At 57.4% G+C, this 21878-nt stretch overlaps 2 protein-coding genes across 5 annotated transcripts; one reads left to right on the forward strand and one right to left on the reverse strand.

The window, feature by feature from the left end:
* Positions 1–786: 786 nt before the first annotated feature.
* Positions 787–5481, reverse strand: C8H1orf210 (chromosome 8 C1orf210 homolog). The gene is made up of 4 exons (XM_069023333.1): positions 5193–5481; positions 2785–3292; positions 2024–2170; positions 787–1578 (listed from the first exon to the last, which is right to left on the reverse strand). Exons 1-4 carry the CDS (start codon positions 5280–5282, stop codon positions 1229–1231), a joined length of 1095 nt encoding a protein of 364 aa, XP_068879434.1. The 5' UTR covers positions 5283–5481; the 3' UTR covers positions 787–1228.
* Positions 5482–8338: 2857 nt separating this feature from the next.
* On the forward strand, positions 8339–21561 carry TIE1 (tyrosine kinase with immunoglobulin like and EGF like domains 1). Of its 4 annotated transcripts, none has more exons than XM_069023126.1 (23): positions 8339–8938; positions 9404–9691; positions 13055–13165; positions 13251–13406; positions 13502–13633; positions 13918–14058; positions 14272–14400; positions 14785–14930; positions 15076–15220; positions 15475–15633; positions 15803–15940; positions 16046–16336; positions 17357–17668; positions 18163–18476; positions 18578–18788; positions 18937–19047; positions 19156–19346; positions 19466–19579; positions 19743–19813; positions 20065–20105; positions 20227–20323; positions 20592–20691; positions 20933–21561. In XM_069023126.1, the coding sequence occupies exons 1-23, from the start codon at positions 8893–8895 to the stop codon at positions 21002–21004; spliced, it is 3516 nt and encodes a 1171-aa protein (XP_068879227.1). In that variant the 5' UTR covers positions 8339–8892; the 3' UTR covers positions 21005–21561. The 4 variants fall into 4 exon arrangements, with proteins under 4 accessions (XP_068879227.1, XP_068879229.1, XP_068879228.1 ...); XM_069023128.1 differs by having other exon boundaries at positions 8340–8938; positions 18163–18356; XM_069023127.1 differs by having other exon boundaries at positions 8340–8938; positions 17357–17647.
* The last annotated feature ends 317 nt before the right edge of the window (positions 21562–21878 follow it).

Raw genomic sequence — 21878 nt, forward strand, 5'->3', positions numbered from 1 at the left:
GAGGTGGGGGAATTAGCTGTGTGGCAGAGCTTTGAGAAATGCTGTCTTGTATTGATATCTCATGCTCTGGAGCATGATGAAGAGACTCCCGAGCTATCAGAGATGGTAATGACTGGGCTGCGCCCTGGGAAATCTTCCCAACCAGTTGGTACCAGCCTTATGAATCACTTACTAAAGGTGAATGCCACTGCTGCTTCCTGCTTTTAACTCCAGCGTAACCCATGAAGGCAGAACCAACTCCAGCAGAAATAACTTGCAGTTACCTGTGTCTCATGTGCTGTTCATCGCACCACAAAGATGACAGGAATGTAAAAATTATCGCATTCACACTACTCCCCAGTTAAAGAGGCATGTGGGACTCTGTAATGGGTGCTGGGGGAGAGGGTCGTCTCGCCCCAGTGCACATTCCTGGCACTGCAACTGGCACCACTGACAGGTTCGCTCAGCTCTGCAGAGCTGACAGGGCAAAGGTAAGTGTCTTTTAGCTTGTCTTCCTGAAGAGGCAAGAGAGAAATGAAAGAAGGGCTGTGGTGGGACTCAGCACTGGAGAAACATGCACAAAAACACTGATGATGCACAAGGACTGCCTGCACCACAGCAGGTGAAATATGTTTGGACAAGAGCACTCGTTGTGCCACAGATGTAGCCTCTCATTACCACACTTAGAGGAATGTATTTATGGTCCTTGAAAGCACATGCAAAAAAAGCCACATCCCAGCTGTGGGCTGGGGGTCTCCTCCCAGCACTGCCACTGGGAGAGTCCCAACAAACCACTGCAGGCAGAGGCAGGGATAAATCATGCTTTAATCACACCTCAGAATGACAACGCATTGAGGGACTGAGCAGGGCTGGGTCTGGTGCCATGGGGCAGTGGGGCCAGTGCCCAAGACCCCGCAGGCAGCACCAGGGCAGGCTTCTCTTCCCATTGCACTGGGCTCCCTGCGTGCGATAGGCACCACCTCCTTCATCCTCAGCATCCGAGCAAGACTGGGAAAGCTGCAGCTGGTTTGGTGTCCCTGTGACAGTGCAGCCTACTGGTGTCATGCTGGGACACTCTGGGACCAGCTGCCTTCAGCCTCCATCACCATTCCCAGCCCAGCCCTCTCTCCCCTCCTCTCTGCTCCTTTTCTCCTGCCCCAAACATGTGGGGCGAAAAGCCAAGGGCAGGTGGGAAAGGGGTGGAATTAGGGAGACAGCAAGAGGCAGTGGTGGCTGAGTTCTTGTAAGCTCAGCTGGAACGATGCAACTCCCGCTCCTCCTTTGCTGGCAGCTGCTCACTGGGCTGGATGTAGTTGTCCTCAATGAAGCCATCATCATCCTCAGCTTGCAGGTCGGCAGCATCAGGTATGGAATGGCTCCCAAAGGAGCCCCTGTCCCAGCTGTTGCTATCCTCCATGGGGCTGCCTCCAATGGAGCTGATTTTGGGCAGTGGCCGGTGGCGGTAGCTGGCGAAGTTCTTGTGGACAAGCTTGCACTTGGCAGCCAGCGCGATCAGGATGGAGATGCCAATCGCTGTCACTAGGAATCCCACCAGGTATGGCCAGCTCCTTCCCCCCTTCCTGGCAGGCAGTGCAGTGGCTGTGGCACAGGAAAGGCACATGGTCAGCCTTGTGGCACATGCATCCCCATCCTCCAGCTCTCTGCCTGCCTGTGGCATGCAGCCAGCACTGGATCACTTTCATTAGGAGCAACACGTATGCTCTTCACAAAACCCAGCTACCAAGGGGGTGTGAACACTGGGGGCAAAACTGCCTGACAGCTGCCCGATACTGCTGCCCATCACTGTGGAGTCTGTGCTCCACGTGGCTTCATGGCACCTGTTAATTTTCCTGTCACAAAGCCAGCAAACCCCTCCAGGTGTCGGCCACCCTCCCACCAAGCCACTGCACCAGCGTGGCCCAGCAGCCTGAGCCTCTGGGACTGTGGAGCAGAGCAGGGAGCCTCCATCTGCGGGCCTGTCCAGTATGATGGAGGAGAGGAAGGTGCTAGACCTTATGGACACCTCTGAATCTGCACAACTTACTATTGTTCTCGGTCACTGTGATCTGCTGTGCCGTGCTGAGCCCACGAGCAAACCGATGCTTAATCTGGCAGCCCAGGTCCCGAGAATCCAGAGCTGCGATCTCCTGGCCCCTCAGCCCCGGGGGCGACACGCAGGTCACCTGCACAGCTGGGAGACAAATGTGCTAAAGTGGGATGGGGGTCTGCACCCATTCCCTCTCCAGTTTAGGGATGATCCCCACTTGCTCCTGGATTGAGGGGATGCGTTGCAAGACTGGCTCTGCCTTACAGACTCATTGGCCCTCGGCATATTGTAGGAACAACCAAAGGGAAAATTCCCTGACCAAGGAACCATATATGACTCTATCCTTTTAACTGGATATGGACAAATTCATGGATACCTATAGAAACCTCACTGCTCTTACTGGGAGCTGAGCTCAGATGGTTGGAGCCTGACCTGGCTCCAGAGAAGGAGCTGCCAAGCCCTCAGCAGTGAAAATGTGGTTGCTCCACAAAGACACATAAAGATGGATTTAGAGGCCAAAGTGTACATGCAGCCCATTGCCCAGAAGAGTGGCTAAATTATCCTGCTGACATTCTTAGAAATCCTTGGTGTATCTGTGGAACTGCAAGAAAGGAACAGACACATCACATTTTGGTTTGCTGTCCCTCAACAGGGTAGGTAGGACAGGTCCCTGGAGAGCCATCCCAGAGCTTGCCCTGGGGTGGGAGCAAGCGGACTCAGGGTTCCCCCTGCCCGACACCTCCATCCCCTCCGCTCACCTCGCCTGCGCTGCAGCCATTGCTGCAGAGGGTGCGTGCTGCAGTTGCAGACCCAGGGGTTCCCTTCCAGACAGACCTGTGGGACTGTCTCCATCAGCTGCAGGCTCCAAGTGTCCACAGAGACCAGCGCGTTGTGCTGCAGGTCCAGGTGGATAAGAGCCTTCAGTGGCAAAAGGAAAGGGACATCGAGCTCTTGCAAGCTGTTGTTTCTTAGAAGCAGTGTGTGCAAGTTTCCCAGGCCCTTGAAAGTGTCCATGTGGATGTAGGTGATGCCACAGCTGCTCAGGTCCAGCAGACGCAGAGCCCCAAGGTTGGAGAAGACTGCTGGGCTCAGCATGAGCTTGGCATTGCTGGAGAGGTTGAGAGAGTGCAGGGAAGGGAAATGCTTCAAGAGAGTCCTGTGATGGGGCATGACCAAGGAGTTGAAGGAGAGGTCCAAACTGGTGATGTTTCTTGGAAGGGAACTTGGAGCATGCTGAAGGCTCTTCCCACTGCAGTTGGCCCATCCCTGGGAAAAGAGCTACTGTCTGAGATGGGCTATCCATGATGGGGAGCATCTCTAGAGAGAGACTCCCCAAGGGTTCAAATGTTTTAACTAATTACCCTTGAAGAGTTTAAAAAAAGCAAAGACACACACAAGTTTAGAAAACACATGAGCTGCCAGATTGGTGTAGGCCTGGATAAATGGAGAAAGATGAGCAGGACAGCCCAGGACTGAGAGCAGTTGACTGGAACAGTAAAGGAGGAGCATGCAGGGCTGGGGGGAAAACCCAAACGGATGAGGTGGGTGTGAAGGCAGCAGGTTGTCACCCCCCCATCCTTCCTTACAGTTGTCATATGGGGTCAGTGTGCAGAGGGCCTTCCTTTTCCTCCCCTGGATCCCCACCTCCAGCGCCCTGGGAGCTCTTGTGTGACACAGGGGCATCCTCCCAGCTGGAGCAGGGAAGCAGGCAAGCCCTGCCTGATGCAAGGGCAGGCAGGAAGCTGACTGGGCTGCAGAGCTATAGGCACCTGTACCAGGCATCCGTGTCAGGAGCAGCTCCCTGAGCCCTGTGCAGGACAGTGCACCCCTGCTTCCATCTGCCCCACGTTCCTGAGAATACACAGTCAGTAGCTGTGGCTTACTGCTGGCTGGCTGTACCAGTATTAGGAAACAAAACAGACCAAGGACAGTTCACTATCCCAAAAGACCAGCAGTGCAGGATGGAAGGATCAGTCAACCCAAATGGGTGGATTTTTTTTTTTGTTTTACCAGTAAAACAGGGTGCCCCAACTCAGCTAGTTTTGGGGAGCAGTCCCCAGCATGGGTTGCTCCTGCCTGGGCTTTAAGTGGGAGGGGGTCAAACATCCAAACTGAAGCTGCCAGAGAGCAGGTCAGCAATTTAAATTTGGTTGGGCAAGCAGCTTAGTGCTGTGTTTGGATCCTGCAAGCAGAGATGCTGTGCTGTTAAGTTTACTGTGGTCCATACTCCTGGGTTTCTGTGTCTGGCTACATTCCAGCTAGCTGGGCTTTCCATTTCTTTCACCTCTCCTTTCATCCACCTGTCCACCTAAATCTCCTATCAGACCCTGCTGTTCCTGCTTGGTAGAGGAACAGACATACCCTTAAAAACCTGGGATGCTGAGGACTGGGTTATAAGGGGGCCAAGCCACAGGGGCATCACATGGGTCTTGTCTCCAGCTCAAACACAGCTGGGCTCAGGGAGGCTTTGGAAAACACTGCAAACCTTTGGGTGGAATAACTGAGAGGTCAGTGGAAAGGTCAGTGGCCCATGACAGCCACTTTTCCTTCATTCTCTCAGCTCGTGCCTGATGCAGCCAAGCTGCTGGCTGCAGTGCTTGTCCCAGTGGGTTAGTTGTGTTTCCTGCTCCCTGCTGGATGCTCAGGGATCCTGGCCCCATCCTTGCCATCACCCTGGCTCCAGTCACTGGGGAAGGGAGTGAGGGGCTGGGAGCCCTCAGGGATGTGTCTCATGGCTGCTTGCCATGCACCTCTTACGGGGAGCTGTGTTACGGCTGCAGCCAAGAGACCCCCCACAGTCAGAAATGCCATGGATCAGACAATGCCTTGCCAGGCTATGCTCTGGTGAACAGGCTGGACAAGATGATATGTTCAGCCCAAGGCTGTGAGCAGGGGTGCTGCAGGGCTGGGAGCAGGACAGCCAGGCTTTGGACAAGGGTGAACCACCCCTGTGGCTGTTGGCCACTGGCACAGCACATCTCCCAGTTAACTCCACTAGCTCCCATGGGTTTTCATCGCTCATCTCCTCTTAAGCCGTGCAGAGCAGGAGCTGCCTGCCAGGCCCTGCTGCCCCATGGGCACCCCAGCTGTGCTGGAAGGACCAGGAGCGGGGGCCCCTGCCCACCCCCAGCTGCTGACCACACCGCAGCCCCCACGGTCCCCCTACCTCGCGGTCCAGGCTGCAGGGGTGTCCCATCACCGCTGACCAGACGCAGAGGAGGCTGCAGACCCAGCAAAGCCGGCAGGTAGGAGCCATTTGGCTCCAGGAAACTTCCGGCCAGAAAAACAAGTCTCGGGAAAGCTGGGAAGCCGGCAGAGCCGGCCGTGCTGGGCGAGGTGTGGCCGCGGCCGCACGGCTCGGGGCCTCCACCGAGTCCCCACACGCCGGCCCCGCAGACGGCAGCGCCCGGGATCCAGCCTGGCCGCCGCCCCGGCCCCGCTGGCGCCCCGGCCCCGCTCCTCCCGGGCCGGTGAAAGGTGGCGGTGCCAGTTACACATTAACAGCCGCTCCCCATCACCTCCCATCCGTGTGGCCGCCCGTGCTCGGTGACCAGGGGACAGCCAGCATCTGCCCGCCGCACTGTGGGGTGTCCTGGGGGCTGCCGCAGTGGTAGCAGGACACTGGGAGGTGCTGGGGGCCTCCAGAGGAGGAGGAGGAGGAGGAGGGGGCACCCGTGGCATCTGCCCTGAGACGCCGCGTTGGAGGAGAGCAGCCTGAGCCTGGTCCAGGTGTTGGTCCACGGACCTGGGGCAGGGGTACACAGCCAGCCCCGGCCAGGGAGGCTGGGGCTGAGGCAGCAGGAAAGTGTCCTACAGGAAAATAGAAGTCTTGCTGGGATTCCGGCAGAAAGGTGTTTAAAGCAGGCAGCAAACTGGCAGGTCTCTGGGCCCAGCAGCAGCAGCTCAGTGAGCAGCACCTGTCTGTGAAGGCCCCTGAGGATGTGGGTGCCCCACCACCTTCGGCACCCCCCACTGCAGACCTGCCACTTATCAGTAGTGCTCCCTGCCAGCTCTGCCATGGAGTCAGTGAAGTCTGAGAAATCATGTCAAAGCAGCATCTCGTGGTTGGTTTTGGCACACCAGACCTGCTCCTGTGCCCACGGGTGATGGGACAGGTGAGTGGGCAAGGCTGGCAGAGCCACAGGCCAGGCAGGGAAAGTGCTGGCTGCCTCTGCAGCAAGAGGGAGCCCCAAGCTCTCTTCCTTGCTCCCCATTCCCTGGTCCCACACCTGCTCCACAACAGGAAGCCGATTGCCAGCAAGAGCACTTTGGAGCTGTCAGTAACTGGGACAGTGTGGCCCCTCTTTCCCCGGCTCTCAAAGGTCTCCTCCACAGCCGCACGTCCCACCCTTTCCTCAGGGAAAGGGCTTCCCAGCAGCCCGTCCTTCATCCTGTGGGCATGTGCTGGATGCCAACACAGCCAGGCAGCTCCTGCTTCCCAGCTGCCCGGGTGGGCTGGGGATGCTCAACCACCTCACTTCCAGGATGTTCCTATGCCTGGTGGGAGCAGCCCTTAGCCCAGCCTTGCGGGGCCTCCCCAGAACCCACTGAGCATGAAAAACAAAACAAGCATCCAGAGAAGCAGGGCTAGAAAATGTTGCTGAGGCAGCCCAGTCTGTCGGTGGATCTGCAGGGCGTTTGCATTTCCTATCAGGAAATGTATCTGTGCGTTATGGTTTCTGGTATGTGGTGCCATGCATTAGAATGTGCAAATGATAACAAAAAGTGGTATTTTTGTCAGTCTTTGTTTGTTTGTTTTTAGTCTGTTGTGATTCAGCAAAAAAGCTGAGGCCTGTGAAATCAGCAGATATTCAGGTGCTTGGAATGTCCTGTGGATTGGGCAGCTGGAGGTTTCCACATTGCAGAAGAGCAAGTGTGGGGAGCTGCTTCAGCTGTGCTCAGCTGTACCTATCTCTCTGGTGCCTCCTCTGGAGACAGATAAGGTTTAACCGGAGCTGTAAAGTCCTGGTTGAGCATCCCCACAAAACTCCCCAGAAATGTTTCCTACCCTACCTCCAGCCAAAGGAAACTGCACAGATAGACAGCACAGCTCTTATCCAGGTGCTTCTAGAAAAAACACAAGCAGACAAATCACATTAGGTCAGATTCCTCAATGGATCCCTGAGATCTCCTGGGTATGGCCTGGTGCATATGACTCCCATTCTGCAAAAATTCTGTGTAAATAGTCCCATCCCCAAATGGATCCTCCTGAAAGAGGACATTTCAGGGTGCACTGTAACTCAGGCTCTGTGTGATGTGCTCGCCCACAGCTGCCAGGGGAGCACAGAACAAGTTGCACATGTAAGCACATGATAGCAATTAACAGTTCTGAGCCTGACTGGCCTCTACAACCAGCTTCGTTTTCCAGGCAAATGGGGGCAGCTGCACCTGGTGCCCACCTTCTTCAGATCCTCTCCACCCCTCCTGCCGTGGGGTAGCCGGGTAGCTGCACTGTGGAAGCCTCTGCTCACTGCCATCCCTCCCTCAGCATGCCATGGGCACCGCGCGGCCCCAGAGCACTCTGTAAATAGTCGGAAATGATGAATGGATTTCCCTTTCCTCTCCATGTGTGCTTTAGATTTTTGGCCGGATACAGCATGGGCTCAGGACACATCAAAACATGAGACTCACTCCCTGGCAGCCCTGGCTTTCACATGGGAACAGTTTGATTTGTGAGGCAGTGTGAGGTTTGGTGTGTGAAGCTTATGATGATTTCCTGGGGAACATTTTTTTTTGCCAGGCAAAGAGCCTGGAGCCTGCTGGTGGCTGGCACAACCTCCCTGGGATGCTGGGTATGAGACCCTCTGAGGTTGGGTTGTAGCAACGCCATGCCTTGGACAGCACTGGGCATGGGAAAGTGCTCAGGGAAAGCCAGGCTTTCTCCTGCTTCCACTTCCCCTCAAACACGTTTACCACAACACGGAGAGTTTTCTCCCTGGGCAGTGGCCACCCTCCCATGTGGGCTGGGCAGCTTGTTGCCACCCTGCTTGTGCTCCCACTCAGCCCCTTTCAACCCAGACAGTGTCCCCACGATGGGCCACTGCAGGATGAGTCAGGCCCTGGCACAACACGGAGCCCGGGTGGGCCATGCCTCGCACCCCGGCTCGTGGTGGCGGGAGGCTGAGGTGTCGCGAGGTGTGCACGGCCTCAGCCTCGCCGCATGCTGCTCCCCAGGGGACAGCCTGTGCAGGGCTGCTCCCGACGGCTCCTGGAGTCAGGGCCGTCTCCAAACAATGGGTGGAGAGCAGGAAACGCCGCATGGGAAACAGGATTTGGCTCCGCCGCCGCCGCCAGCCACGGCCCCTTGGCCCCTTTCCTTTCCCTGCTCCAGAGAGCCCTTCCCACAGCCGCCAGCCACGGGGCTGCACCGAGGGGATGGGGATGCCACCGCCCGGGCGGGCTGGGGCATGAGGCACTCTGAACCTTGGACAAAAAGCAGGGTCGGGACACCTCCTGCCTGGGCTAGGGGCTTAGCATGGCTCAGGGAACCCTGAGCACGCAGCCCTAGCCCTGGAGGGGTGGGTGGGTGACTTTTCCTGGAGGAGCTGCTGCCAGACGGGGGACCCCAGTGGCCCCCTGGCCAGCAAACCCTGCTCCTGAGCAGCTGGCTGGCCACTGAACCAGCAGGAACGAGGGCATCTCTCTTTCTGTGCCCAGCCTATGCACCAGAGGAGGTGATCCCAGCTGCCCTGGCAGTCAAGCAGCAGCATGGAGAAGAGATGGGGGGCACGGGCAGGGAGCAGGGGTCCTGAGCCTCCGCTCACGTGGAGCTCCTAGGCAGCCACAGCCTCCAGCTCTGATCTCTGTAGCCAGGAAATGCCGGGGATTTTCTGACCTCTGCCAGATTTGGAACAAGCTCCGAGGACATGGGACTCCAGGTTTATCTTCTACTTCTCTTCCCACATCTGGCAGGTAAATCGCCCCTTTTCATCTGCCCCAAGTGAGCAGCCCCTGCCTCAGGGTGGCTTGGTGGGACGAGGAAGCTGTGGAAGCTCAGTGGCGCCATCGGGGCAGGGTTGGGAGGGAGGAAATATCCCTTTGTGATCAGCCATTTGGAGCCCTCAGAGGCCCCTGGCTGCCTCTCCCCGAAATGGGAGAAGAGGCACCCTGAGACCCTCGTTCTGATGCATGCTTGGCTCATGCTGGGGAGCTGATTCAGCTGGGGTCTCCAAAAAGAGAGCAGAAATGCCCATTGTGTCATCCCAAAGGGGCTGCAATGCACCTCGCTTTGCACTGGCTGTGCCTGCTGGACTGAGGGTAGAAAAAATGTCCTGGAAAGGGGGAGACATCTGAGTGACAGGATCTGGCCCTGAGGCAGGGCTGGTGTGGCCATGCTCTTGCCCATCTGTGATGCACCCTCATGCTCCCCCACCCCAGGGGCCATCCTGGACATCACCCTGATCGCCAACGTGCAGAGCCTGTCCCACTCCGACTTCTTCCTCTCCTGCGTCGTGGGGGAGCGTGACGTGAGCTACCTGCAGATCGAGCGGGAGAACAAGATCGTGATGACACACCCCAAAATGGGCTTCCAAAACTACCGCAACCGCAGCAACCAAGTCCAGGCCAGGGGCTTCTCCAAGGCCGACCTGGTGGGGATCCTCTACTGCTTGGGGCGCACCCCGACCGAGCAGGCCCAGGTGGTCTATGTGCACAACAGCCACAATGGTGAGTGGCTTTTGGGGGCAGCAGGAGGCCCCTGCCTGCCAGCCAGGTGCACGGGGGATCTGCCCACCTTGTGCTTCACAATCCCAGCACCAACCGGGGTGGTGGGGGGGCAGTGGTGACCCATAGGCTAGGTTTGGGTTCCACCAGCACCAGTGGGGTGGAGATGGAAGGGAGATGGAAGGGATGTTCAGCTGGAGGAGCATGGCTGAGCCCCATGGAGGAGCCATCTGGGTTTGTAATGGTGACTGGCGGAAGGGCAAGGTCCAAGAGGAAGTTGAGTGCCCTTGGGTTGTGGGGTCTGGAAATCATTAACCAGAGCAGGGGGCAGCCCTTCGGAGCTGTGCCAGCCCGTGCTCCCACCAAAGGCTCAAGGGGAGGAGGTAGTTCTGGGGCAGATCTTTGGCAACCTCCCCGGGTGCTGGACAAACACCATCCCAGGGCAGCACATTGCTGCTACAGCAGTGGGACTTGCTGAGAGGCACTGCCAGGCTGCCCTGTAGCCAAGAGCAGTGCTGGGCTCTCCCACTCCTATTTTGGGCCATAAAAATTGAAAGGGCCTCCCTGGGCTGACCAGCAGTAGGGCTACCACTTGGGGCAGCCCTCTCCCACACTGCCCCCCTGACTTCCCCTCCCTCTGCTTGAGACTTTGCAAAATTATTAGGAGTGAAATTTTCTGTGATGTTTGCCTCAGGATGCTTTTTAGCTCTTTTTTAGAAAGTCTACCTAAAACAGTTGACTTTTTGCTGAGAAAAGGAGGGGATACAAATTTCCCTGCCTGTATTAAGACACAGCTTCAGCAGGGAGCTCGAGTGTCTCCAAGCTGGGGCACAGAGGCTGCTGGTGGGGCCCAAGCATCCCCCAGGGAGCAGGGCTCAGCCTGTGTCCTTGTAAAGAGGCTCAAGCTGAAGAATGGCAGTGGTCCTATTGGAAATGGAGCTGGGTGGTCTGAGCAAGCAGGGCAGCACTGAGGGAATGGAGCAGAGGCAAATGGAGACGGTGTGGGAGGCACGACCACCAGCAGGGGGTGAGGAGCACAGAGAGGTTTCTGTACCCCCAGGTGTCCTTGTTTATAAATCGTGGATGGAGGTGATGGCTCTGGGGCTCCATCCTTGGGACAGTGTTTCCCATGGTGGGGTGTTCTCAGCCAGCCCCCAATCCTGGGTCCACTTACCCAGGCCAAAATAGTGCTGTGGAGGAGCTGGTCAGTGCCTGGGTTCAAGCCCCTGTGGGAATTACAAGTGCCAAAAAGGTGTCTCTTTCACAAGTTCCAAAGAAGCTGCCATTGCTCTGTTTAGAGGAGAAGTTAAGAAAATAAAGGAAAAAGTAAGCAAAAAAATTACATGTTTGCAGGAGGGCTGGATACAGAACCCACTGGGGGGGCTTGGTGTGTGTATTCTCTCCTGTTTAGCCTGAGAGCACACCAAAGCAGGCCAGGGCGATGAAACAGTGGGTGGGGAATGCTGTTAGAGGAAAGCTGGCAGCTCCCAAAAGGTCATGCATGGGGAAGAACTTAGGAAGTTTGATAAATTTTGGAAGCATTGCTTAAAAAACAAAGTAAAGCAACCCAAAGAGGTCCTGAGGAGTACTTTCAGAAGTATTTAAATCTGTTGGTAAACTATTTTTTACACTATCCAGAGCAGAAAGACACTCAGAAAAACAACTACAGAAAACAATTTTTTTTTTTTTTTTGCATCCATGTGCACAACAGAAAAGTTGGGAGAAATGCCAGTGTTGATAGCAGGAGACAGGTGGTAAGCAGCAGAACGGAGCAGCGCAGCACTGCCAGGCTGGGCATGCCGTGAGCAAGGCTGTGTTGCTGCCCGTGGGACACCAGACTTTCCTAAAAGCTTCTGGGTAGGGAGTTACAGGCCTGAAAACTCAGAAACCAGAAAATTAGCAGAAACTGTAATAAAGAGCAGAATTTGTGGTTATGTGGTCCCTGAGAAAGAGGCAGCTTTGTTTGTGGGAGTCTCGGAGGCAGCAGCAGTGAGTATGCCGTGGAAGACCAAAGCAGTGAGGATGTTATGGAAGACATTGTCCACTCAGATTCCTGAAGAAAACTGGGAAAACTCCCTTTCAAAAGTTCTTTGAGAGAAACTTTGCACCCAGGGGGTGGCAGGAGAGATCTCTGCATGGGTAAATAACTGACTAAAAGAAGGGAAAGCAGGAATAGCAGTGGTCCTTGTCACACGAGGGAGTTCCTACTGGCATGGCACCATGGACCTGTGTCACCGACTTGGGTACAAAGAGCTGAACAAGCAGCTGTGCTGGCTGCTGTCCCCGAGCTGCCTGGGGAATGATGGATGCACTATGGAGTGACAGAGAGGGGAGAGATGCAGTCTGGGAGGGCTGCAGTGGTGGAGTGACAGGTAAATCAGTGTGCACAAATGCGAAGTGTTGTGTTTGGGGTCCCGGGGAACTGTCGGTTCTCATTCCAGGGAGTGAGGTGGAGTGAGACAGAATGAGGGCCATATCTGTGAGCCCTCCACTGGGGCTGCAAAGTCCAAGGAAGAGAGATCCCAGCTAGAGGGATAGGTGGGGAGGCGATTCTGGGAAATTACTGCGAAGTGTGACCTCCGGTGCCCTTCCCTGGGCGTCTGTGGCTTGGGCTTCTTCCTCCTGGTCCTTGGCCTCAGAGGGGCAGGACACAGGGCTGGATGTGTTTTAGCTGCAACCCGGTGTGGCTCCTTTTATTGTGTGGAAGCTGGAGTACTGCCAGGCTCTGAAAGCCAGCAGCCGCCTGTGTCCTCCTTTGTGTCTGTCCTGGCACACCCAGGGCTTGGTTTCCCAGGCCTTAAGGTATTTATAGACCCATTTGTGCTCAGGCTGGGGTCTGGCTGACTTATATTAATACTCCAGGAGTTCATTGCTGCAGCACCTGGGGAATCAGGGAAACAGCCATGACTGGGCTGCTGGTCCTGGGGGCTGGAGTGCAGCCTCCTGCACACTTAATTCCCCTCACCTGCTCCACTGTCCCTGCCTGCAGCACTCCACACCTCCCCAGCTGGCAGCAGGCAGGGTGCACCATGCACACTTGTTCCAGATGTGACCTCCCGAGACTACTGCCACCAGCATCCTGTGCAGATGGTGGGCTGGTCAGAGGGCAGGGTGCCAAATTCCATTCTTTGGTGTCTGCCTGAAGGGGCTGAAGGGGCCAGAAAGGGAGCCCTGTCCGTGCAGAGGCTTGGGGGGTCCTGGGTCCAGCATGGAGCTGAGAGACTCCATGGGTGGGTCTCATGGGTGCTGGGCTGTGCCAGGGTGTGTCCTGGTGTGGTTGGTCTGAGGGTGTCACACTATCCTCGGGTGTGAGTGCCCTCAGGGGTGACTGCTGTGAAGCCTATTCCTCCTCCTTCTCCTCCACAGCCCACCTCTTCCCGGTGAAGGCCACACAGTCTGTGAATGTTGCCGAGGCGGCCACCTTCTCTGCCAGGATCCTCAAGAGGAAGGAGACAGATGTTATGTGGAAAAGAAATGGCAAGTAGTTCCAAGAGCAGGCACAGGGCCTGGTGCTGGCCCTGGGGGCACGGGAGGTCACAGATAACCCTCTGTCCCCTTGCAGGCACCTACTACCAGACCACGGACCGGGGCGAGGTGCAGGATGACCACGTCATCCTGACACTCCCCAATGTCAGTGTCAGTGAAAACGGTGTCTACAGTGCCACGTTCATGGGGGACAGCCCTCTGTGGAGTGCCTTCTACCGCCTCATCGTGAGAGGTGAGCAGGGCCCTGACTGCCTGGGGGCTGGGGACAGCCAGCTGTACCCTGCCCTGTGGCAGGTGGCACTCTGGCCCCCTCTGCTCTCTCTGCAGCCTGCCCTGCAAAGAAGTGGGGACCATCCTGTGAGAAGGACTGTCCCGACTGCCTGAATGGCGGCATCTGCCATGACCATGTTGGTGAATGCATCTGCCCTCCAGGGTTCATGGGCACCCGCTGTGAGAGAGGTGAGTTCCACCCGCCCAGCACTGGGTGCTGTGCCCAGGGCATCTGTGGGGGCTCTCTTGCACCCCCAGAACTGAGCACTGTGTCAAGAAATAGCATGTTCATCCCCAGCACCTCCCCATCCGCAGTGCCCTCTGTTTCCAGGCCAGGGCTGGACCACCCACATGGGTCCCAAGTCCCTCCAAGTGGTGATCCAGGACTTGGGGCACCCGAGCCAGCTCTGTGCCATGCACAAGCAGTGCGTGGATGAATGATGGGTGAGGGCAGACCATGATTCTTTTTCCAGCCTGCCAGGAAGGCCAGTTTGGCCGCAACTGCCAGGAGACGTGCCAGAGAGCCCAGGGCTGCCGGGGGCTGAGCTTCTGCCTGCTCGACCCCTATGGCTGCTCCTGCGCCTCAGGCTGGAGTGGCTCCCGCTGCGACCAAGGTACACGGACATGGGTATCCATCAGCTCTCCCTCCCAGCCTGGGCTTCCTCCAGGGCCTGGCTGCTCTGCAGCAGCACCTGTGCAAACCTCTCCCAGTCTGAGGGTTGGCACAGGCTGAGCAATACTGCTGCCTGCATCAGCTGCTTGCTGTCTCTGTCTCCATGGTCCTGTGCCATGGCCAGGGGTAGCAGCGAGCTCTCCTCTTCCCACAGCCTGTCCCCCAGGATTCTATGGCCCTGACTGTGCCCTGGGGTGCACCTGCCAAAACGGAGGCAGCTGTAACCGCTTCAGTGGCTGCGTCTGCCCTGCAGGCTGGCATGGGCAGCACTGTGAGAAGTCAGGTGAGACTGGCACAGGGCTGTGACGGGTTTCCATCCCCCACCCTCAAGTGGGCGCTGGCTACTTCCTCACTGGTGACTGGGAGGGCCATTGGCTATCAGTCTCACCAGCTGGTTCAGCAGGACCCCTTGCCTGCAGAAATAGCCTCCAAGTCTGTGGAAACCAGGACACTGCAAAGGCAACATCTGGTCTGGCATCCCAGCATTATCTGTGCTGAGAGTGTTGCTGAGCCCAGCAGGTGGGGTGGGATCAGGGCTGGACCATAGCATCCATCACCTTCCCCTTGGCACCACAGTCTGATGCAGCTGGGTCCAAGGAAAGGTGCCAGGCTTTCTTGTGCCTGGGGAGGAGCAGGGTCAGCCCTAATGTTGATTTCTGTGTACCAGACCGGTTCCCCCAGATCATCCAACTGGCCTCAGAGCTGGAGTTCAACCTGGGCTCAGAACCCATCATCAGCTGCGTGGCCATTGGCAACCCACTGCCCACCAGTGACAGGGTGGAGCTGCGCAAGGCTGACGGCACTGTGCTCAAGGTCGTATTCCGTGCCCTTGCCCCACCACCATCTCCATGTTGCCAGCTCCCTCAAGAGTACCTGGAGCTGCTGGGCAGCTTCAAACTGACAGGGGGGCTGAGCCAGGGGCTGAGTGTAGAGGCTGACAGCACCCTCTGTGCCACAGCTCATCAAAACCATCATCGAGCCGAAGCAGATCACCTGCGAGTTCGAGGCGCGGCACCTGACGAAGGCGGACACGGGTCTCTGGGAGTGCCGGGTCTCCACAACTGGGGGCCAGGACAGCCGGAAAGTCAAAGTCAATATCCGAGGTGAGGAAAGTGCGGTGGCATAATCAGGACAAGCCAGGCTTGCTGGGGGAGGCTGCCAGCATGGTGTGGCAATACCACCCCTGCCCCAGGCTGGGTGCCTCCCATCATGGGCTGCAGTGCCAGCTGACAGGTTTGGGTGATTATAAAAGACTCTCCTGACAAAGCTGGAATGAGCCAAGAGGTGGCAGATGTATCCATGCTCTGCTCCTTGTTGCTCCCAGTCCCACCAGTGTCATTCCCTTCTTCCCCCCAAGTGCCACCAGTGCCCTTGAGGGCCCCCCGGCTGTTGGCCAAGCAGAGTCGTCAGCTTGTGGTGTCGCCTGTGGACTACTTCTCTGGTGATGGACCCATCACCTCCATCAAGCTCTTCTACAAGCCCAAGGATGACAATTCAGCCTGGTCATCCATTGTGGGTATGTGTCTGCAGGGCTGGAGGGCGCAGTTGGGACCTGCGTGGGAGGGTGAGGTCTGGGGTGGGCAGATGTCTCCACACCAGGCCCCCCACAGTGACGAGGAGGGTGCTGGTGGCAGGGCAGACTGTGGATCATGGGCATGGTTTTGACGTGTCCTCTTGGCCAACAGTCGACAACAGCGAGAACATCACCCTCATGAACCTCCGGCCAGTGACCGCCTACATCGTCAAGGTGCAGCTGAGCCGGCCAGGGGCTGGTGGGGAGGGCAGAAAAGGGCCTGAAGCCATCATGGTGACCGACTGCCTTGGTGAGACTCCATCTCCCCCATCCTGACTCTGACCCTGCACAGCACAGAGCCTGCAAAGTCTCATGGCTGATGCGCTGTGAGGCTTTGCTGCCTTTTTTTTTGCAGAGCCCACAGTCAAGCCTGTGATTGAAGGCTGGTCCATAGAAGACAAAAACATGCTTCATGTCAACTGGAAGTTGCCAAGTAACCATGAGCCAGCACATGGGTTCATTGTCCACCTCTTTGACTCTGCAAGGCAGTTGGTATCTGAGAAAAACATCACGTCCATCTCTGTGCTCTCTGCCCGCATCGGGGACTTGGAGTTTAACAAAGAGTACAGGCTGGAGGTGCTGGTGTACCACTGCACCAGCCTGGGGCCGCCCTCTGACCCCTATAAGGTCATGATCAACAGCAAAGGTGGGTCCAGCAGAACCCAGGGAACTATAACAGGGAATTACAATGATAAATCAGTTATAATTGTAACAGCAGCCATCCCCAGGTCCTGCGGCTCCTGTATCCCATCTCTGATAGAACATGAACAGCTTTTTGGGGAGAATGTGCCCTCCTTTCCTCACTAGACCCTGAAGCCTCCAGCACCAAGCAGCTGAGAAACATCCTAAGCTGAATATAACATTCAGGCCATCACAAACAGATCTGCTCACAAACAGATCTGTTCTCTGTACCCTTGCCCAAACCCTGATAGACTTGTCTATACTTGCAGCCTTTACAATATCCTGTAGCAACAAGTTCCTGATATAATTATACTCTGCATAAAAAAAATATTTCCCTTTGGTTTGCTTTAACCCTGCTGCCAGGTAGTTTGCTGGGTGGTCACTAGGGCCTGGGGAGCCCTGCAGTCCCACCTGTGGGCACACACACACACACACACACAACCCCTGAAGTAGGTGGAAGACCATGGGGAGTTGGAGCACCAGCCTGACCAAGCTTTCTGACAACCAAGGGGAAAGGCATGCACGAGGCCTTTGGGGAGGCTTGGCACCAGCCTGTACACATTGAGAGGACTGGTAGACATCAGGCTTGAGGGATGAGAGGTTTCCTCTTCTCTCTGCTTGTAAGAGCTTTGTATGATTTGGGGATTTGGGGTTAGGGATGTGGGCAAGCAGGAGAGGGTGGTGGGAACTCAGTGTGTGCGGGAGGCCTGAAGAAATAAAATGTCACATGAGTTAGTACACAGGCATTTAGACCTCAGATGTTCTCTGTGGCTGGGAACATTTGGGGGTACAGTCCTGCTTCACTGTGGTACATGGAGAGCAGCTCCACCTCCTCCAAGCAGGGGCCAGGGGTCCCTGGAGGTCCCTCAAAGCTGGCCTGGCTCTGGTTGCCATTGCCACAGGGTCCAGTCCTCACAGCAGCACTGAGCCCCTGCAGCACCAGGAGCCCCGTCCCGGGACTGACACTCTCCCCTCTCTATCCCAGGGCCCTCCTCCCCGCAGTTGCTCTCAGCAGAGCCCGTGTCCGACACCGCTGTCAGGCTCTCCTGGCAAGTGCCTGAGTACCCCAATGGGGGGATCACCAAGTACATTGTGGAGCTGCAGCAGCTGGGGGGCACCAGTGAACCCCAGTGGATCGACACCGACAGCGGCGCCGAGACCACCAAGATCGTTGGGGGCCTCAACGCCAGCACCAGCTACCAGTTTCGTGTCCGTGCCAACTCCCATGTCCCAGGGGAATGGAGCCAGCCTGTGAAAGCCAAGACCCTTGGGGATGGTGAGAGGGGTGTCCCAGCAGGCAAGGGGCTCACAACTCTGCTGCAGCTTGGGCTCAGATTCTGGGTCAGCAAAAAATGATTGGGGTGACAGTGGCTCTGAAGCAGCAGCCCAAGACCAAAACACTTTGGTGTCTTAAGAAAACCTGTTCCTCCTAGTCCTAAAGGGGCAGGCGTGGCATGATGACAGCATGGCACCTACAGGGTGGCACTGCCTTGGCCAGAGGGGAATGTGAATTGAGGGGCCAGAGGAGCAGAGCTGAGCCAGCATGGGAGGAGATAATGGCTTGGCCCAAAGCTGGTTGGAGGTCCAGAAACCAGTAGTTCAGTGTCAGGAGCTGGGCTGTGACACCTTCCCCTCTGTGCCACTGTGGCACCGGGACCTCGGACATGGTTATGGTATCTTCACTGGGGGCCTGGGTGCTGGGAGAGGGCTGCTGTCATGGTGCTTGGCCACTAGTGCGGGCTGGGCAGGGCTCGACCATGGACCACAACCCTGCATCCCTCCTTTTGGCAGGAGCGCTGAGCGTGCCGCCCAGCCTGGGCAGCCAGAGCACTGAGCAGGCGGGAACAGACCAGCAGCTGCTCTTGGCCATTGTTGGCTCTGTGTCCGTCACTTGCTTCACCATCCTCTTTGCTCTCCTGGCGCTTTTCCTCATCAAGAAGAATTTTTTCCACCGGCGCCGCACCTTTACGTACCAGTCTGGCTCGGTGAGTGCCGCCTGCCCCACCAGGACCGTGTCCCCTGCTCCCCACGTCCCAGCCCGATCCAGGTCACGTTCCATAGCCTCCAGTCCGGATGCAGCCAGACCTCACTTCCACACGGAGAGGGTGCGGAGCCCGCCCTTGCCCATGACTCCTGTCCTGCTGGGACTGCCGCATGGGCAGAGAGGTGCCCGGTGCCTCTAACCTCACCTGCTCCCATCTGCCAGGGGGAAGAGACCATCCTACAGTTCAACTCAGGGACCCTGACCCTGACACGCCGGCCCAAGCCACAGCCGGAGCCCCTCAGCTATCCCATCCTGGAGTGGGAAGACATCAAGTTTGAGGACATGATTGGGGAGGGCAACTTCGGGCAGGTAATCAGGGCCATGATAAAAAAGGACGGTCTGAAAATGAATGCGGCCATCAAGATGCTGAAAGGTGAGTGCTGGGGGAGGCAGGCAGGGTGGGCTGAGGGCTGCAGCTGTGTCCTGGGCCATGCTTGTGCTGGGGAGCATCAGGAGTCATTTGCAGAGAAGCAAAGGCCCTTGTTGTAGGCCTGAGGTGTCCATCCCTTCTTTGTTTCCAGAGTTTGCTTCAGAGAATGACCATCGGGACTTTGCTGGGGAGCTGGAGGTGCTCTGCAAACTGGGCCATCACCCCAACATCATCAACTTGCTGGGTGCCTGCGAGAACAAGGGTGAGGCTGTCCCATTCTACCCTCTCCCCAGCCCCACAGCCTCTGCCCAGCTGTGTATTCCTTTTTGCTGGGGAGAACCCCAATAGCCCAACCTCCTCCTGCCCCCAGGCTACCTGTACATCGCCATTGAGTATGCTCCATATGGAAACCTCCTCGACTTCCTCCGCAAAAGCCGAGTCTTGGAGACAGACCCAGCCTTTGCCAAGGAGCACGGCACTGCCTCCACCCTCACATCCCAGCAGCTCCTCCAGTTTGCTTCAGACGTGGCCAAGGGGATGCAGTACCTGAGTGAGAAGCAGGTACATCCCAGCAAGCCCCTCAGATTACCCTTCCCCTGGGGGTTACCCATTGGGTCATGAGGTCCCTGGGGCCAGCAGGAGGCAGTGCGTGGCTCCTGCTAACTGCTCTTCCCTTTCAGTTCATTCACAGGGACCTGGCAGCAAGAAACATCCTGGTGGGAGAAAATCTGGCCTCCAAAATTGCTGACTTTGGCCTCTCCAGAGGGGAGGAGGTCTATGTGAAGAAGACAATGGTGAGGCAGGAGTGAAACATCTCCATGGGGCCTGCAGCAATGTGGTGGGCAGGATGCCCACCATCAGTGTGACCAACCCACCACGGCGGGACTGGCTGGATCACAGCTGTCTTCCACCCAGGGGGCAGCCCCCAGCCCTGATGGTGGCTCTCCTTTTTCCCAGGGCCGTTTGCCGGTTCGCTGGATGGCCATTGAGTCCCTTAACTACAGCGTGTACACCACCAAGAGTGATGTGTAAGTCCTGCAGGCGAGGGCACTGGGCTGGGGCATGGCTGTGGCCCCTCCACCCCTCTCTGGCACAGTCAGAGAGGCAAGGGTGTTGCTCTGGGTGCTGCAAGGGCAGGAGCTGATGCTGGTGCATCTCCCTGGGGAGCTGCTGGCTCTGCCCAGCCTCTGAATGCCTGTTCCACCCTGGGCTTTGCACTGTGCCCATCAGCGGGGCACAGCTGGGCACTCTGTCACAGCCTCAGCTCCTCCCCTTTCAGGTGGTCATTCGGTGTCCTGCTCTGGGAGATTGTCAGCTTGGGTAAGGCTCTTCTCTCTCCCCTGCCTTCACTCAGGCCCCTATAGGTCTGGTTATCCTGGAGCCCCGGGGGAACACCCTAGGGACTGTCACCTCCTCAGCCCCCGCGTGTCTCTGGCTGTAGGGGGGACACCTTACTGCGGGATGACGTGCGCCGAGCTCTACGAGAAGCTGCCCCAGGGATACCGCATGGAGAAGCCGCGCAACTGCGACGATGAGGTGTAAGTGGACAGAGCCTCTTACAGAGCCCCGGCTGATGGTGGCACCCACGTCCTGCCAACCCCACCGCCCCACAGGGCTCACACCAACTTTCAGTAGCTTCTGCCTGGTTGCCTCTGCATTGTGGCTGAGGGATGGGCTGGGGTCCCACACCCCAAACACCTTTCCTGGGCTTTAGTTTCCCGCCTGCTTTCCCCATCTCCCTCCAAGAGCTTTTCTGTCCCCTCTCCTCCTGTGCGCCCTGAGCCGCCCGCGACTCTCCGCCCCCAGGTACGAGCTGATGCGGCAGTGCTGGCGCGACCGCCCCTACGAGCGCCCTCCCTTCGCCCAGATCTCCATGCAGCTCATCCGCATGCTAGAGGCCAGGAAGGTGAGTGCTAGCGGCTCAGTGGGAGGGATGCCCACGGGGCACGGGGCTTTTCCACATGCTCGAGCATCCCTTGGACTCGAGGATGGACAGCCAGCAGCAGAACCATGTGTGGGGGTTAACCCCAGCATCACTTCTTGGGTGTGGGGAGGCAACAGGGCACAGTGCCCATGAGCATGCTAATGGGGACGGGACGTAGGTGTGGACATGCTCACAACTGGCTCCTAACTGGGGTTCCCCACAGGCCTACGTGAACATGGCCCTGTTCGAGAACTTCACCTATGCAGGGATTGATGCCACCGCCGAGGAAGCGTGAGGCTGCGCTGGCACCGCTCAGAGGGGCAACGCTGGCCCCAGCCTGCTGGAACAGTGCTCTGGGGACACAGGGCTGCTCGTCCCGCTCCAGGGCCAAGCAGCCAAATGCCGGTGCCCCTCCCCAAGAGCACCTTCCCCACAGCAGGACTGTGCCATCCCCTCCCTGGCATGGTGCCAGCCACCGACAGCCCCACACTGCTGCGGACACACTGGGATGGCCCCCAAGGACAAGCAGCAGCAGGGTGCTTGCAGCAGAACAGGCAGGAGGGGACCTCCCTCGGGAGCCAGGGTGCTGCCCAAGCCCACGGACACAAATGCTCAAGCTTTGGGGCGAGAGGAGGAAGCAGCAACACAACAGCAGCCCGCCCTGCAGCTCTCAGCGTGCTCTGGGCCTGAGGTGGTGCCAGGGGACTGTGAGCAGTGCTGCTGGCATGGCATGGGGCCACACCAGCAGGTGCAAAGGGACCGTGTTGGCTGTGCACAGCCTCCAGCTCTGCAGTGGCCCTTCGGAGGTGTCAGCTCTGCCTTACGGACAATAAAGATCATGCAACAGCCGGGTCCAGAGGAGTGTTGGTGGGGACCCAGCCCTGCTCCACTGACAGCACTGGGGAACAGGATGTGGGGGCCCAGTGATCTGCTGCTGTGGTGGGCACTCCTTGGAATCCTGTTCCCATTGGGGTCCTCTGATAATCCCCAGGAGTCTCCCAGCATTCCCAGACAAGTCCCGGGTCTCATCCTGCCATGGAGATGGGTTTTCTTAGGATCCAGCTGGGATCCTTTCCCACAGAAACAATTTAAGACTTGGTCCTGTCCCCAAAGGGATATTGAGACCAGACTATGTCCTTCTTTTGCACAGCTGCCTCTTGCATGCTTGA

The sequence above is a fragment of the Aphelocoma coerulescens genome, chromosome 8 (assembly GCF_041296385.1).
Source record: "Aphelocoma coerulescens isolate FSJ_1873_10779 chromosome 8, UR_Acoe_1.0, whole genome shotgun sequence".
NCBI lineage: Eukaryota > Metazoa > Chordata > Aves > Passeriformes > Corvidae > Aphelocoma > Aphelocoma coerulescens.